At 43.0% G+C, this 17171-nt stretch overlaps 2 protein-coding genes and 1 non-coding gene across 5 annotated transcripts in view; 1 reads left to right on the top strand and 2 right to left on the bottom strand.

The window, feature by feature from the left end:
• Positions 1–17171, top strand: part of plpp6 (phospholipid phosphatase 6) — a 42644-nt gene that overhangs the window by 25095 nt on the left and 378 nt on the right. Inside the window, exons 5-7 of one of the 3 annotated variants that reach the window (XM_085928815.1) lie at positions 6251–6342; positions 11250–16339; positions 16412–17071. In XM_085928815.1, coding sequence (XP_085784941.1) covers positions 16573–17071 — 499 coding nt within the window. In that variant the 5' untranslated portion in view covers positions 6251–6342; positions 11250–16339; positions 16412–16572. Of the gene's footprint in view, positions 1–6250; positions 6343–11245; positions 17072–17171 lie in introns of all 3 variants that reach the window. The other 2 variants (XM_085928813.1, XM_085928814.1) reach the window with 2 other exon arrangements.
• trnap-cgg (transfer RNA proline (anticodon CGG)) lies at positions 7737–7808 on the bottom strand. Its single transcript has one exon. It is a non-coding gene; the product is annotated as a tRNA-Pro (tRNA).
• prdx6 (peroxiredoxin 6) lies at positions 14047–16334 on the bottom strand. Its single transcript, XM_085928819.1, has 5 exons — positions 16160–16334; positions 15318–15474; positions 14624–14767; positions 14394–14540; positions 14047–14292 (listed from the first exon to the last, which is right to left on the bottom strand). Exons 1-5 carry the CDS (start codon positions 16249–16251, stop codon positions 14167–14169), a joined length of 666 nt encoding a protein of 221 aa, XP_085784945.1. The 5' UTR covers positions 16252–16334; the 3' UTR covers positions 14047–14166.

The following is a 17171-nucleotide window of genomic DNA, read 5'->3' as shown; positions in this document are numbered from 1 at the left end:
TGTAACATGAAATTTGGTAAGCATGTCCATCATGGTGGGAACCGCAAAAAGTCTTAAAAACTTTCTGAAACTTAAAAACATTCAGCCATTTTTATTCAAAGAAACTATTATTATTTTTTTTTTTTTTGCGATTTTCTTCTACAGTGTCTACTTGACGTTTCATTTTAGTTTCAGAAAGATTGATGACTATAAAACTCAAAAGTTAATGAAAGGACCCACAAAAAAAGTCTCAAACCTATGCCTGGAAAAAAAAGAGTTGGTCATGAGATTCAAAGTGACTTTTATGATCATTTTAGCCATTTCAAGCAAATTGATCCTAGTCAATTTGAAAATTCAGCCTCCAAATCTAATTTCACTTAGCAACGTGAGGTTTGGTAAGCTTGTCTATAATGAAAGGACCCACAAAAAAAAAAAAAATCTTAAGAAGTCACGGCCAGGCAATAACTAAAGTCCCCGTCTTTGTAAGTGCTACCCAAAAAAAGGGGGCCTGTAGATTCATAGTGAAAACAAGCCATGCTGGTTTTAACATTAAGAGGTTCAGCAATGGAATATTCCCCATGGCGACCTTTTTCTAACTAACTTTAACGACCGGTGGTTCTCTTAAAATGACACGCTCATCATTAATTTTCTTTTGTTGGTTTACATTTTTATTTTTAATGTGGCCATAGCTCTCGCGGTAAGTTTTTATCATTGCCATTGGTGTCCATAAATCAACTGCCATATGCTCCCAAGCGCTCATCTTGGGATAATGGCTGCCTTTTAATAGGCTTGTTTGTATTTGCAAAGAAGCTTTTTGAATTCTAAACAGCTTTTAGAGTGAGCCAGAATGCCGCTATGCTCCTCTTCAGATTGAAAATAACATCTAAGTGTTATTTATAATGGAGCGCTGATTTACAATACGCCGTGTAATACGAGAGGGGGGCAGCACATTGCGTCCAGTCAACAGGTAGACGAGTTGGGCAGCGCTCCCGGAATGGAGGCTGTTAGTAAAACGCCACATCACCGACCTTTCCTCTTTTGGAAGGCTGGCCTGGCACCTTAAGCCCTCAGCCGCCCGCCAGCGTACTCCATTAAGCTGCTGGATTTGACTCATCTGTGTCTGTGTGCTGTTTGTATGCTTGCATATAAACTATAAAAAAAAATTGAAAAAAATCTGGGATTCCATTGGATATGATTTGGTTTGCGTACTAGATTAAAAGATGTTTTGAATTTTAATTCAATTTGATTGAATTTTATTTTGTGTAGTAGAGTTTGAAAGTTTGGAAAAGAAAATAATGGACTTTTTTATTTTTATTTCATCTTTTAATAGAATTTTAATTGAATTTTAACTTTGGTTATTTCACAAAATATTCTCAATCAATATTAATAAAAATTTTAAAATTAGTTTTTAATCAGATTTTGTTTTTGTTACTTATTTTAATCTTTTTCATTTTCATGTATTTTCGTTACAATGTAACACTGAATCCTTTGAAGTCTGCCGGGCGAACCGCATTTGTTTTCGGTACGAGCTGTCCCTCTTTTGGTGTGGTTAGGTCTTAATTCCACCGGGCTGTCCGTCACAGTGACTGTGTGGGCTAAAAATGGGCCAAACGCTGACATGTTTTGCTTTGCAATGAAAACACACGTGCGTTAATGCGAGCGAATGGCTGTGCGTCGTCGCGTGCTGCACTTTCCACGTGTGATGTGATTAGAAAGCAATTTGCTCCTTGACAACGTGACCCAAGAAAAACACACGCTTTATTAAAACGAAACAAATTACGACATTTGGGACGGCTCGATACATCACATGGACGGATTACTGTTACCACATCCAGTGTTTTATCGGGACCGGCGGTGCCACAAAATGTCTTTTGTTTGACCTACAATCTGGGCTGAAAAGCTTAACTGAACGCCATAGCCCTATTTTTGTACAATGTGTGTTTTAATGTTCCAGCCGCGTAAAGAATTTGGATTGTGTTCTCAAACATCGCTTCTTTTTTTTTGTCACAATGCCCATTAAATTGTCATCATGCACAAACTGTTTATTTTTTTGCATTATAGTCGATTATTTATTACTCTGTGTTACGTAACATGCTGCAGAGTTGTGTTAAAATATGAAAACTTATTTTGTGAAGGGGCCGCTGACTTATTGGGCCAAGGCCGTCCAAAGACAGTTGAGCTGAAATCCAACACCCGTTTGCTGCCAAGTGTTGCATCTTCACTTGGGCTTTTGGTAACACTACCACACTGACACCATTACCGCAGCGGCTCTGTATTCGTTGGAAAAACAAGACAATCTGCCGTTTGTTAGCTTTGTCGCCGTTTATTGAGGATTTTTGGTCTTTTGAGGAGCTGGCAGTTTGAAAATCGGAGAGGATCACATTCCGATGCTCGTGCCAATGTGTGCGACTGTGTGTGTTTGTGTGTGTAGAATTCAAGAAAGACAAGCCAAAGCGTTCTGCTGCAAAAGAAAAGACGAAGCAGATGCTCGTTCTCGGTGAGGGCGGCGGGACGGTGCCAAGAGACTGTTTCTGCTGGCACCATGTGTGTGTGTGTGTGTGTGTGTGTGTGTGTGTGTGTGTGTGTGTGTGTGTGTGTGTGTATGTGTGTGTGAGAGAGGCGGAAAGCGAAAGAGTAATTACTTTTGTAGAGGGATGGTGGGTTGTCTCAGTGCTGCATTAGTTGTGCCCTTATAAAGAAGGCGGCGGGATATACTGTTCTCCGACCTGAGTGAAATGCCATATTAAATAAACACCAAGCAGTGGGTGGCGTGTGTGTGTGTGTGTGTGTGTGCGTGTGTGTGTAAAAATAAAATGTAGCCCATATATTTTGGCTTTACGCTCCGACTCGAAGATTGAAGCTCAATCACGGCGCAGCGTTAAAATGTTTTCCAAAGATTGAACGCCATAAAGTCTCACTATGACATTTTCAGTACTACCTTTTACATGTTTTTTTTTTTTTTCAAGACCAAAACTAAAAAATGAAATTTAACAGTTGAATGTGAGTGTGCATATCTTTGTTTTAATTCAACTCAAGTTAAATCCAGTCCTAAAATGAAATATTAAGTGTATATAATATTTAAGTGGGCGTGCCCGCCCACCTTGTTGCACGTCGCTCACCACCCGCGGCAGGTGCCAAGAATGTGCCGACTTTCCATATTGCGAACGTGAGTGTTTGTAAGTTATGTCACAACAACACGAGCGGTCGGGCTCCACCGTGGAGACAATGCAGTGTGTGTGTGTGTGTGTGTGGAGCAAATGTAGGCCTGGGCCCGTGCCAGCAGTAGACACGTCGTATGAAGTCATCGACGTTCCGACCCGGAATAATCAAACTGTTAGGTGGACTGAAATGTTCAAAATATAGTTTTTTAAAAAAAAACGTTTTTCAATGCAAGGAAATTATATTGAGAAAAAAAAAGTTTGTGAATGCTTTCCATGTTGCAGGACGGAGGGGGTGAGTCAGAGGTCCAGAGAGAAGAAGTATTGAAGTAGGGGCCAATGTTTATGTTTGTGTCTGGTTTCTCGCTCTCTTTTCATTCGTACAAACAGCAAGCAGCGCCATCTTTTTTTTCTACCCCCCCCCCCTCTCCTCATCTATCCATCCATCCTTCCATCCAGTTGACAAGCGTCAGCGTCGCTCCTCGGCTTCCATCCACCTGCCAGTGTTTGCGTTATAGTCTGGCTCCGCGTGTCTGCGAGGGAGGGGGGGGGGATGAAAAGCCATCAGGTGGAAGGATGGAGGATAGGCGGAGTTGGAAAGAAAAGAACGCCTGTGGTACCGCCATCAAGAGTTTCCATCAGGGGAAAAAAAAAAAAAAAAGCCCAGACGTCTGTGCAAGCTTTATCAGGAAGGAGGGCGACTCGTTAGACAGCAGGGGGGATTTGGAGATTGTTGTGACTGGGCTTCCATCTAAGATGTACACAAACACCACAGAAAAAGCACGTGTCGCTAAATATTGCTAGAGAAGAGCTTACAAAATATTGAAATTGCATTTACTTGAAATGAACACAATTTGAAGGAAACCACCAACTGTTGGTCTCACCTGGAGTTTTTGCTGGAGTTTTACAAGTGAGAAGGTGTAAAAGGTGTAGAAACCTTTGACCTTTTCAGTGCACTTGGCCTTTTGTGAGTTCTCCTTTGCAGCAGCAGCTGTGTTGCTCTGCTCCTTTATAATGTCAAAAGTCACAGCCTTTAGCGGAATCACACCGTCCCGCCCACACTTTTCCACATATGAGGTAAACATTCTGTGGTTAGTGTACAAAACGTAACAACCTCAGCCCCCCCCCCCCCCATCTTGAGTTTTGTTTTTTTTAACCACTCATAATTTCAGTATGACTGTGAAATTAACCTCTGTGATGTACATTAGCACCATTTACAGGATGGGAGTAGAACAACATTGACTGCTCGATAATGACTTCAAATGGACTCAATTCTGATCCATTAAGATTACCTAGCCGATGATCTGCAACTATGAACGGTGTTATTTTAAAAAAGCAATCGTTGATAGGCCTTTGACGTCTATAGTCGTCAACGGCAGCGAATGTGTTCATAAATTGGAATCTCGCTAGCCGTGAACTTCCACCGCTGCCAATAGCGATTCTGACCTTTCTTTTGAGAGTTTACCACCCAACTTTGTATTTGAAAGAATCCCTACGAGGCTGCAAAGGTGGTGTTATTGTGAGCGAGTGGGTGTCCCCCTTGTTAATGGGGTCAGTGCAGCACCCCTGGGAGGAGGAGGAGGATGAGGAGGAAGAGGAGAGGGCAGCGAGGACACACTGTCCAAAGCTTTCAATTCTGGGGCGGCCAGATGAAAAGAAAACAAGAGCGCTACGTGTTCCATATGTCGGGGCCAAGGGTGAAAATGTGCTTTGCATTTGCTTTCCCTCTCCGGTGCCGTTTGATTGGGACGTCTGTGTGTGCGTGCATGTAAATTGAGTAAGTTGTGCTTTTAGTACTTAGATTGCAGGATTACTCAAAAACCGCTTGGGCGATATGTGAGTGGGTGGCAAATTCAAATTAGGATTTTTTTTTCTTGAAAGTGTTTGTTTTTTGGGATCGAAAAGTCAATTTGCTTTCTTTGTGAGTTTTTAATATAACTAATTAGATTTTATTCTTAGAATTATTTTTCAATTAAAAAAAAATATACAAAAAAAAATAAAGCCAATTCTTAACATATGCAACTTTTTTTGACAATACTATTTAGGAGCAATTATATCACTTTTTTTTTCTTTCAAACATTCACCTTATTTTTTTTGGGTGGTAAATCTCCAGCTTTTTGAACAAATCTGTTCCTTCCTTCCTTTTGGCTCTTTGCTAATCCACTTGTGGAGATTTCCTTCCCCTCAACAGCGAGACGGACACTCGCAGCACCTCTGGAAATCTCCTCCGGCGCTCAAGTTAAGGATGGAGTTGATTTTCTTGATTAGATTTAAATCTGTGAAATGAGACCTTAGACACACATGGGAGAAACACGGGTGAGGGGGGGGATTCGACTTATTAAAAAAAGCTAGTGGCGGGTGACACAGGACATAACATACCTGGCGCTATCCAATCAGAAGTAAGCAAGGGGCCACTTTTGATTCAGAACCGGATTTTTCCACGGCTCGGCTGTGTGCCCTTATGTGACCTGCGGGCCATATTTTGCCCATCCTCAGTCTAATGTGAGCTGTGTCAACAATTCCCACTTTGCAAAGATAATCACGCTGGATTTTCATTGGGTGGTGTAGAATTGCATCATGTGATTCTGCAAAAATATTTTGGTTAGTTACCTGAGAAGCGTCCAAATATTAGAAACATATTTACATAAATATAGATATATATTGTAAGGGGGGGGGGTATGCTGCTTTAATGGAATGCACGCAAGCAACATGTGGAAGCAGTGAAACATTTGACTCATAAGCAGCGCTCGGGAGTGTTGATTTTTTTTTTTCTTTTTTTTTTTTTTTTCCCCACCCAACTGACAGCTTGTCCTCCCATCTCAGCAGCTGTGTTTTTGTTGTCTTTCCACCCGTTTCATGTCTTTGTTCAGTGTTTCACACGCGCTTTTCCAGTTTATTTAATATAATTTTAATTATAAAATGAATTATTAGTCCAATTACAGATTTATTTATTTTTTTTGAAAATACATTACTGTCATTATTATTCACTGTGTGGCGGGTTGGAGAAAAAATATTACTGTTAAATATCGTCAATATGTTTTTTTCCATTTTTTAAAATAATATAATTTATAATAATAATCCAGCACAATTTAATAAATCTTCCAATTCTTTAGGTAACCTCTTAGACCGGCCTGGCTCCAGCATTCTCCAGAGGGGGAGCCCAGGGAGGGCATACCCCAGATGCGACTCACATCCTGGGGTACAGGTACACTCATCACCTTGGTATCACCAGGAAAGAGTAGGAAGCATATGTGTGTGTGTGCATGTGTGTGTTCACAGTGCAAGCCCAGCTAATGAGTCACACAATAAGTCACTAATCTTTGCCGAAGGTCTTGTGTTGTTTGGCATGGATATCAGTTACTGTGGAAAGACTGAACTTTTTCTTCACTTCCCCCTTTGCTGAAAAATTGCACTCACAGACGCTCACGCACCTCCATCAGTATACATCGATTAAGCCGAACTAGCAACGAACAAATTAACTACAATAACAAAGCTCAGTGACCCGCGAGGCTTTGCGCACATAGCCAATGTTGGTGCTTTCCCACAAGGTTGCAAATGGTTGCAAACCGTTTTTCTCCTCAAAGACTAGTAATAAAACTCTTGGCCCAAATCTCGAACGAACTTGAAACGTACCCTGACGAAAAATCCACATTCAGGCCGTGCGTAAACTGTCACTAACCTTTACAGCTACACAGGCTTAAGTCATAAAACCAAGTAACTAATTACTAATATTAACTAACTAACTGATCCTAGCCAGGGGCCACTTTGACCCTGATGCCCCCTCACCCTTGCATGGGGTTAAGTATGGGAATGTGAGTGTTAATTGTGGTCCGTCTTAGAAGTAATTGCCAAAATCCCCCCCCCCCCCCCATCATTTCATAGCAATAATACAAGTGTTCTTTTTTGTCATTCGCAACATAGACGCTCGGCTTGTTTTCCGCGACGTGTTTGGAATTCCGGAGAGCGCCGGGAGGTCAGCGCGTCTTTGGACCTCCAACCTCCCCCACCACCACCATCCACCCACCCACTACCACACCCAGCCTTAAAAAGGCACAAACCCAGCTATAGTTCTCCAGATATTCACACAGGAAGCATGGCAACTATGAGGAGGAGCTCTGCAGGAAGAACAGGAATGTTCATTTTCGGGGGGAATTTCCCTCTCCAAAAAACAAAAAAAAAGAAATCGTGAAACAATGCAAGTTTGTCACAGTCGGGTTTAAGATGATCAGGATTGTGCGTGACTGGTTGTCAGTAGATGACACTGCACAAAATGGAATACCATAAAAAAAATGACAATAATTGAATAATTTTCATTGGGAGCACAAAAAATTGTAGAAAGTAGAACAATCAACTTCCAATTCACAAGGAAGGATGGCCAAGAAGAAGAATGTTGGAATGGGCTGTTTGAAAAATGAGAGTCCTTGACCCTTTTTTACCTCCGGGGATGGATGATTGCATGAGTTCCCCCCCCCCCCCTTGGCCACTCCCTTCCCCCTGTAAAAAGCTTTAAGTACAAAGCATGTTGTTGGGCGTGGCATGCGTGTTACATATCAATTGATGACAAATAATGGCAATGAGTGATAGTGCTAGTTTAAAGAAGGGCTCGTCCGGGAGTTGAACCCGGGACCTCTCGCACCCGAAGCGAGAATCATACCCCTAGACCAACGAGCCACATGTGACACATAATTTTTTTTTATTATTGCAAAATTTTGCAAGTAATGGACACTTCCCTAGTGCTAACAACTCCTGCTAACAATAGCATTTAGAAGGATGGCATCTTGGAAAACATACAAAATTCGCAGCCTTGTTTGGTTTGAGTTATAAAAGAAAGTTTCGAATGGCGACTCGCCAGTCGGTTTTTGCTTATCCATGCAGTCTCACACACACAAATTGAACGTTACAGCCGCTAATTTCTTTTGATCCTTTCCCATGAACTTCATTAGGCTTTTTTGTTTGACTTGCTAAAGCTCCAAACCAAATTGCCTTCTCAGACCTTTCGCTCAACATTTCAACTGGAAATGCGATGATCAAGTTTCCGCGGGGATTTGATGTTTGGATGTGAGCGTGTGTGTGTGTAACTGGATCTTAGTTTGGAGGATTACACCAAAACTAGACAAGCAATATGTGGCTGAGTGGGTGGCACATCTTCAAAGGATGATGGCAAATGGAATTGCAGCCTTTTTTTCTTGCTAACTTTTTGTTGTCGCTCATAAAAATGTTGTTTTGTGCTAAGTATAATTTGCTATGGCAAAAATATTCAACGATTCTGACCTACAACAACATAACTTTTTTCTACAAAAATATGTGACAAAAATATCTGACTTCTTGAAAATATTTTATGTATGCTTAAGCATATATTTGTCAGTTTTTTATGTTTTTTTTTTTTGTTTGGAAAAAAATTGCCTGTTGTTTTTAAATCCTATTTTGGGGATTTGTGACATTTCTTGTCAACTTTTGCTGCAATTTTTGTCCAATTTTTTTGTCCTTTTTGCATGTGAAGGGGTACACAGAGGGTTGAAGGGTGGGGGGGGGGTGGCGGAGTGAAGACAGATGTGCCGAGAGATTGTAGCGGTGGGAAAGATTAGCGGGACAGCTGCGGGCGGCGCAGCTACTCTTACAAAAAAAAAAAGTTTTGGCTGTAGTTCAAATTTCAGCTGCTCCTCCCTGTGGTGCATTGTCGCTCTCTCTGTCTCACTCGCTGTGCTTGACATTTGCCAAATAGTGAGCCTGCAGTCCATTTGTGAAGGTCAGGCTTGACGTGACAGCCGTCAGGTGTGTGGCTGGGAAAAGGAGACGGTGATGGTGAGCGGGAAAAAAAAAAAAAAAAGGCATGTTTTGCGGGGGAATATATTCTAGAGAGAGAGAGAGAAAAGCGTGTGTCAGTCAACTGGCTTCAACTTGTCCCTTTGAGCTTACAAAAAAGCTTTTGTTTGGCAGCAGGACAGCATGTCATTTGGTCTCTCTTCCTGTTTGGCAGCCACTAAAGACAAGTGATAAGATGATAAGACACTCGAGTGCTGCTCGATGAGCTCGCCCGTCAAATGCAGTCCGCCCTTATCTACATTCTTTTATGTATAGAACTTTTTTTTTTCTTGAAAAGATGACATTTTTCTCTCGAGATACTTTTTCTTTTTTTTTAAGACTTGACTGGAAAAGATATGGTCCCCATTTTTTTTTTTATATCACAAATACATTTCTGTATTATATTCAGTCTTCACAAATGTGAAAACATGCTTGACATGTGTGTTTATAATCAATCACCTTCATGTATACTATAAAGGATAATGGATGGATGGATATTGACTGTGTGTGTGTGCGTGCCAGGCATTGACTTCATCACCTGACGCTGCCCGTGACCTCCAGGTTAACAAGCCAGAGACCATGTGCACACACACGCACACCTACACACACTCACACACACACACCAATGCAAAGCCATGGCTTGATGCTTTCCAGACACAAGCTACTCCCTGCCGCCGCTCGGCTTGGTACTCTTGGTACTCACACACACACACACACACACACACACACACACACACACACACACACACACACACACACACACACACACACACACACACACACACACACTCCCTTCACCACCAGCGCCTGCTTATCAAAGGTTTTTGCCTCTTCAGTTCCCATTTTCCCATGCACAGACAAAACATAGCAGCGGTGCCAAGGGGGCCGGCGTGGATGGGGGGGGTGGTGGTTGGTGTTGGTGGGCTTCCTGCACTTCACTTAGGCTCGCTCTGGAGGCGCTTACAGCCCCGCAGGCTTCCTCTGCACCTTCGCTCGGCGATGACAAGATAGAGGACGGGACGCACACACACACGCATTTTGACCTCAGGATTGGGATGAACTTTCTGAGGAGCGACATCCCCCCCCTCCCCTTCAGATCTGCCCTTGTTGCACACATATGCTCTCTCACACACACACACACACACACACACACATGCAAAAAGACACTCAAGCACTCCCACTCAGCGGCCTAATGTGAGATAGATGCTATTGTTTTGACGTGGCCTCGTAAATACATAGCGCAGGCTGACAGGTCCTATTAGCGCCCGTAAGCTGCTTTATGAATGTGAAGGCAAAAGTGCAATCCGTCTCTCTCTTTCTCTTTTGCTTATCGTTCCGTCTCTCTATCAATATGGCCATCTTCGTCCTCCTCCTCATCTTCCTCCTCCTCTCTATTAGAGACACATTGATCACCTCACCTGACTAATGGCTAAGGGTGTCTGGGCCTTTAAAAAGTAGCCCGCCACAGCAGTGCCAAGCTCTTCATCACAGTGACAAGTCAAATGGCTCCTCTGCTAATAAAGTGCGCCTGGACTCTATACAAGTGTGTGTGTGTGTGTGTGTGTGTGTGTGTGTGTGTGTGTGTGTGTGTGTGTGTGTGTGTGTGTGTGTGTGTGTGTGTGTGTGTGTGTGTGTGTGTGTGTGTGTGTGTGTGTGTGTGTGTGTGTGTTGAGAAGGTTATTAATGACTTAAAGTGGTTTAGTAGCAGGAGTGCTGGTGGTCTGCTATTCATATTGAGTAGTGTGTCCCATCTATTTAATGGCACAGCACAAATACTCCTGCACTTCTGCATGATAGTATGAAGAAAACACACAAACTGGCCAAAAACTGAAAGACTAAAAGAAACCAGAAAGTGGGAAAAGAACTGAAGAAGACAGCACCACAATTACAGTGCTGTTTTTCATCCCCTGTGTTCTTTTCCGTGTATTTATTTTCCTAAAAGCAGAGGGCAGCATGTGTTGTGGGGGGGAAACAAGGAAGAGGTGCCTGTGAAACTCTACCGCTGGATGGAAAACAGGCTTGTGTGTCAAAAGAAAGGGCTGGGCGCTCGTGTTGGCGAGGTACCAGATGAAGAAAATTGGCAAAAATACATCTCCATACAGTACATATGTATTTGCATTATTTTTGCGTTAGTGTAATTTCCCTCCATGCTGCTAAAGGGACTCATGCACTGTCATGCATTGTACTGGGAAGCATGTAAAATCCGTGGTGAATTTGAACATGACAGGTGTTGACAGTTTTTGACAAATGTTTTCGGGAAGAAATATACGTGGTTATATTCGTTACCTTTCTGTATGTTATGTGAGGAAGGCAAACGTGAGACTGGAGCGGCATCAGCCATAGAGGGAAGCCGAATACCAGCGTCATCAAAGCGGGATAGACTCATCAATGCTGGCCAGCGCTTAATTGGGGTATGTATTTTTATTTTTTTTTGAATGGCCATTGTTTATTAGTGTGCGCACATTCACAAAAATCCAATGCATTGTGCTTGAAATTGTTCTTTTGGGTAATGAAACTAGAAGAAGGAAAGGTAACTAGGAGAAAGTTGACAAGGAAGGTCGTGTGAGGTGGCGTTGCCATGGCAACTGTTTAGGCTTTTGGATGAGCCCCCAACCCACCCCCTTAACCATAATGGGGCTGGTAATGAAACCAGTCTGGCTTTCCTGGCTCGTAGGGAGAGACGAGTGAGTAACACATGTTTTGCTTTAGAACTTGTTTATGTTCATCCAACGGGGAGAGAGCACAGCCTATCAATTAAAGCCAGCGTCATAAAACGACGCAGAAAAAAAACAATGCAACTGCTGGATGGGATGTATGATGATGTTCATTTTTGGGTGGCTTTTTTTGTATTTTTTATGTATTAGACGCCCATCCACCAGTTTGAACAATAAAGTCAAATCTTTTGCTTTTAAAGTCAAACTATTTAAATTATAACTCAAAAGAATTGTTTGGAGACCTGCCTTGAAATAAACTAATAATTTTGGGGGAAAAAAATATTCCTTAAACTCAATTTGAACTTTAAATGTGATTCAAAAGTCAAACAAATGAAATATTGTGGACAAAATTTGCTACCACCGTATAATTGGTCACGTTTTATTGCATTTTAAGTGGCCTTGTTCTGATCTCCAATTTCGGGATTATGTTTGGATAAGTTAGGTTAGGTCGCTCTGACCCACGTCAGAGGTGGAGCTCCCTTTGGGGAATTCCCCTGCCTACTGCCACTATCTGACCCTCCTTTCTGGTGTCTCCATCGTAAAAAAAAAAAAAAAAAATAGACTGAATGGGCCCAATATTGTTAAGTTTAAAGTTAATATATTGAAGTAATTTCTTTTTATATTTTTAACCCCCCAAAAAATTCTCATTCCCACTAATATGTGCAATTCGGTGTGAATATAACATTTTCCCAGCACATTATTTTGAAACCCTCCAATTGTAAGTGTTGTCCCACCTAATTTCATCACAGTTCATTGTGTAGCTGCAGGAGCACAGTTGTTCTTTGTCCTGGCGTTGGCTCATGCCCAAACTCAGCCCTTAGGAAATTGTGGGCCAATTTTTCCTGCGTTGAGAACAGCAAAAAAAAAAAAAATCTCCCGGATGCCTTCAGCTGAACACGCCACTTAAAGGCAACATACTGTATCAGCTTTTCTGCATTTTTTTTTAACAACCAAACTCAAATAGAGCGCTTTGTTTTATTGCATCCACTACACTTACTGCTCTGAAGGGAGCGTTAAAAAAACAGTGCAGGAACAATACATGCACTATGGCGCTGCAATTTATACAATATCGGCACCAGCATCGGATTGAAAAGTTTGGCAGCTTTGACTGGAAACTAACGACCCTTGTAATATATTTTATATCTCCGTGCTTTTGCGATCACGGTTTATCTTCTTTGAACAGCGTATGCTTTTCGCACAGGAAATGCATTAAAAAAAAAAGGTTTGGACTGGAGGGAGAAATCTTTGGCTAACAGTTCTCATGAACTCTCTTGGCTCTTGAGAGCGTTTTGTATTGTACATTTGTTTTCTCTTGCCACTCATAAAAGAAATTCATTTAGCCCAATAGAAAAGCCTCAGCGACTCGTATAATTCCAAATATTAACATGGACAATTGACATGACACTGACCAATTTCAACCAATCCACCTCTGCTAGTTTGTAATTTATTGACAGTTTTTTAGAACAACTCCAACATGATCTACCCTCACAATAAGCAGAGCCCGACTCGTCAAATCCCGCCTGTAAATCCTCAAGGGGGTAGGCGGCTCCGATGTGTCAGAATATGACTGAGCGTTTGTTTTGCTTATCAATCCTGGCTACTCTGAGGCGGGAGGGGGGGAATATCTTGAGATACCAGGGAGTTTGGTGGGAGGCCAGTCCTTTCACAGCACTGTTTATGTCTTTGATCAGCACCACTACACAAACGTGTACATGTGAGCGCAGCTGGTACCGGCCTCGGTGTTGTATTACAATACTGGAGGAGGCTCCAGAATGACAGATGAACATAGAGAGGGGCCGTGGTAGAAAGGAGGGCAGTTGAGCCAGCGTCTAAGCACTTCTTATGTTTGCTATTGCAAGGCTACTGTTGTTGTGGAACAAATGCATTTGATCAGCAATGCTGTCCCGTCTTCATATTGTTACACTATATTTTGCCTATTGGTGGCAGGAGATCATGCCAAAGCACTACTTTTTGATAAAACTGGGCTTTGGCGCCATCTTGTGGGATAACAGCGAATAAAGCTAGTCTTATACCTAGTACAATACACAATATTAGTCCCCCAAGAAACTGCAAATAGGTGAATTTGTGAGTAGCAAATCCTAATTAGATGGGAGAAACACAATTTGGTCACTTTAGTTATTAACCTTTCTGACACCTCGAGTGATTATTTTTCAGATAAATGCAACTAGTGACTGTAATCCCTTGTTTTCTTGCCAAATCAGGCTTTTAGCAACATAATGGAACCTAAACAATTTAACATTTAAAATGTCACTACAGCGTGCCTTTGGCGCCATCTATTGGTGACACGTAGTAGTGCCGTATTTTCTATATAAAGCAACAGCGACACTTAGAGGCGCAAAAACTGAATAACAAACACTTGGGAAAATAAAACATTTTGAATTGAAGTGCAAAGCTTGTTTATTATGGGATGGTACAGAAGGTACAAATTTTTGTTTATTGTTGCTGTGTACTTTGTTTTTTTTTTTACTTCCATAGTGATTTGCTGAAGGTCTTTAGAGCTGAGTGTAGCGCAGGTATTTTTTCCCAGATGGGACCTCTTTAACGGTGACGCCATTGGGAAAAAGAGAGGCCGCTTCGGCATCGGAGACGTTGGGAAGTACCATGACTTTGTCTCCAGGCTGCAAAATGACAAAATGTAATCCGTGTCATGGTTGTGATAGATGCAACAAGCAGAATTTAGGGTAAAAAAAAAAAAAGGGGGGGGGGTCGTGGGGCCTACCTTCCAGTCTACGGGTGTGGCCACCTTCTTCTGCGCCGTCAGCTGCAGTGAGTCAATAACACGCAGCAGCTCGTCAAAGTTCCTCCCCGTGGTGGCCGGGTAGAGGATGGATAGCTTCAGCCGCTTGTCGGGTCCGATCACAAACACCTAGACAAAGATCACAAATGTCATTTTGTCTCAACGCCGAAAACTCAGCATGTAGCGAATTACGACAACAGCTAGTCACTTACACAGCGAGCGGTGAGCGGGATGCCGTCGCCGTCGATCTCATCGGGGTCCAGCATTCCCAATTTGTTGGCTAGCTCCCTCTTATCGTCAGCAATGATGGGGAAGGGCAAAGGATTTGAAGCCTGACTGTTGAAGGCCATCACATCCTGCACGCACCAACACATAAAGTCAATACAGAGGACAGCAACATCTTTTGTTGTCAACCTTTGTATGACTTTGTTTTGCTTGTGTCTTATTTGTTCTCTTTTTGAGTAGGTTTAGAGGGCAAAGAAAATAATTCCCATTTTTATTAATGATTGACCTTGTATAGGAAACCAAGTCAATAAAAAGGGATTTATTTGAACTGATAACAGAAAAAAGGTCAAGCGCCAGTGTGGCAAGAGAAGTAGCAAAACCACTAAAATTCAAATTTGATAAATGATGAACACGGATTACGTGAGCATTTTGAAGAGACTGAAATACTTATTAACTTATTTCATGATCTTCCAAGTTAGCCAGTCAAAAGGTTAAAAAATGACGGCGCAGTTCGATGACCTCGACAGGCAGGTTGTTGCTTGCGTTTTAATGTTATGCAACAATAGACGGATGTGGATGTGCACACACACACACACACACACACACACACACACACACACAGGTACGACCTGTTAAACAACGTTCAACGGACATGTGCATTTGAGTGCGAGTGCCCTCCACCTTGCTCCATCCGCAGTGATCCGCCACACTGTCGACAGATAGGGCGATCATTTTCACACCGCGCTTAGCGAACTTGTCGCTGAGGCTGGCGGCGCACGCCAGCTCAGTGGTGCACACGGGGGTGAAGTCCTTCGGGTGGGAGAACAGGATGCCCCATCTGCTCGTGAAAAACACACGCAAGGGTTTTATGTCACAAAGAAATAAAAAGCAAGAACACTTGAAAGAAATTTTAATGAAGGGCCTTTTAAAGCTTAATCCCATGGCCGTCACATGTGACTTAACATATGACTGAACACCACGACAGGACACGCTCTCGATTTGAAGGACTTGAAACGAAGCAAGCATGCATGTTATTGAGCTCAAGCAAGAACAAAGAGGCTGAGAACCTCAAATGTACTCCAACAATCCCAGATGCTTCAGTTTCGATATGAGACACAATATAAGCCTTGTGTCCATGCTGGTTCCAGATTTCTCTGTGTGCACTGAGCAAGATGAACCGCTCTAGTTATAAAATGAAAACAAAAATACAAGTACACTAACAAAATTTAAAAACAACTTTCAAGAAGAGGTATTCAGTTTCAACTTCGAAACTATTGATATGACTTAGAAGCACACAAAAAAAGTTACAAAATTCTAAGCAATCATAAAAAATATCACCAAATGCAATAAATGTTTTCCGATCATTTCCTATGACGCAACTATTAGTCATTGGGATTAAGAGCATTTCTGCATCTGCCCCAAAACATAAAATTGTACAGAGACCCATATCAGAAGGTTGAGTCAACAACTGAAAGTCACTCTTGCATAAAACACGTTCATGATAACTGGTTGGATTCACTTACGATTTGGCCAGGAAATCGTGAAACTTAATCCGGCCGATGGTAGTGTCGGCCTCGAAATTGGGGAACTCGTCACCCAGCAAGATTCCAGGCATTTTCGGGTGTTCTTTCAAAACTGACGCGTGGAAAGACGACCTACTCAGGGGGTCTGTGATCAACCCCTCACGCTCCACAAACCCGGAAGTAAGCCTGCTCCGTCACAATGATATCGACCAATGAGAGTTGAGCACAAAGAAAAACACAATTTCCCACAAGGCTATGCGATAGGACAACAAATATGGCGTCCTATGTCTTCACTACGTGAGAAGAATACTCAATCTTTGCAGTCGACGAGATAAAGAGGCGACAGCCTGCAAAACACTGCGGAGACATTCCCACTGCGGTGTCAGCTCGTCGCAACGACGCACGCCGACAAAATGTCTTCACCGAAGGCAAAAAACCCGGGCCGCGCCGGCAGCGGGAGTGGGGGGAGCCCGGTGCTCGGCGGCACCAACAACGGCCGCTTCGAGTTTATGTCGCTCACCAAGCCGCTGAGCCGGTCGTCGACACCGCCTCATCTATTCCAGCGGCAGAGCTCCGACGGTGCCACCGCTCGGCTCCGCGCCTCTGAGAGCCCCACTCGTCGCCGCGGCTCCAGCTCGTCCACCGGCTCCGGGGCGCCGGAGGAAGATGGCATCCGGCTCAACCCATCGCTCTTCCGCGTAGCCCTCAGCTCGCTGCTCGCCATCGACTTGTGGCTGTCCAAGAGTCTAGGGGTGTGCGCCCGAGAGGACTCGTCGTGGGGGAGTGCGCGGCCCCTCATGAAGCTTATCGAGATTACGGGCCACGGCATCCCCTGGCTGGCTGGAACCGCCTACTGCTTCTACAAAAGCGACAGTGCTGCTGGCCAGGAGGTCATGCTCAACCTCTTTTTGGGTAAGTACAAAAGTCACTGTTGCAAAGACTCACCCCAAAAATATTTTCAAGCAGACTCGTGCAAAAACTCCAAAATACATTCTTCTATGGTCACTTTCAA

Source organism: Syngnathus leptorhynchus, chromosome 13, assembly GCF_054491065.1.
Source record: "Syngnathus leptorhynchus isolate UIUO chromosome 13, UIUO_Slep, whole genome shotgun sequence".
Lineage (NCBI taxonomy): Eukaryota > Metazoa > Chordata > Actinopteri > Syngnathiformes > Syngnathidae > Syngnathus > Syngnathus leptorhynchus.
This window is presented reverse-complemented; position numbering and strand designations above follow the sequence as displayed.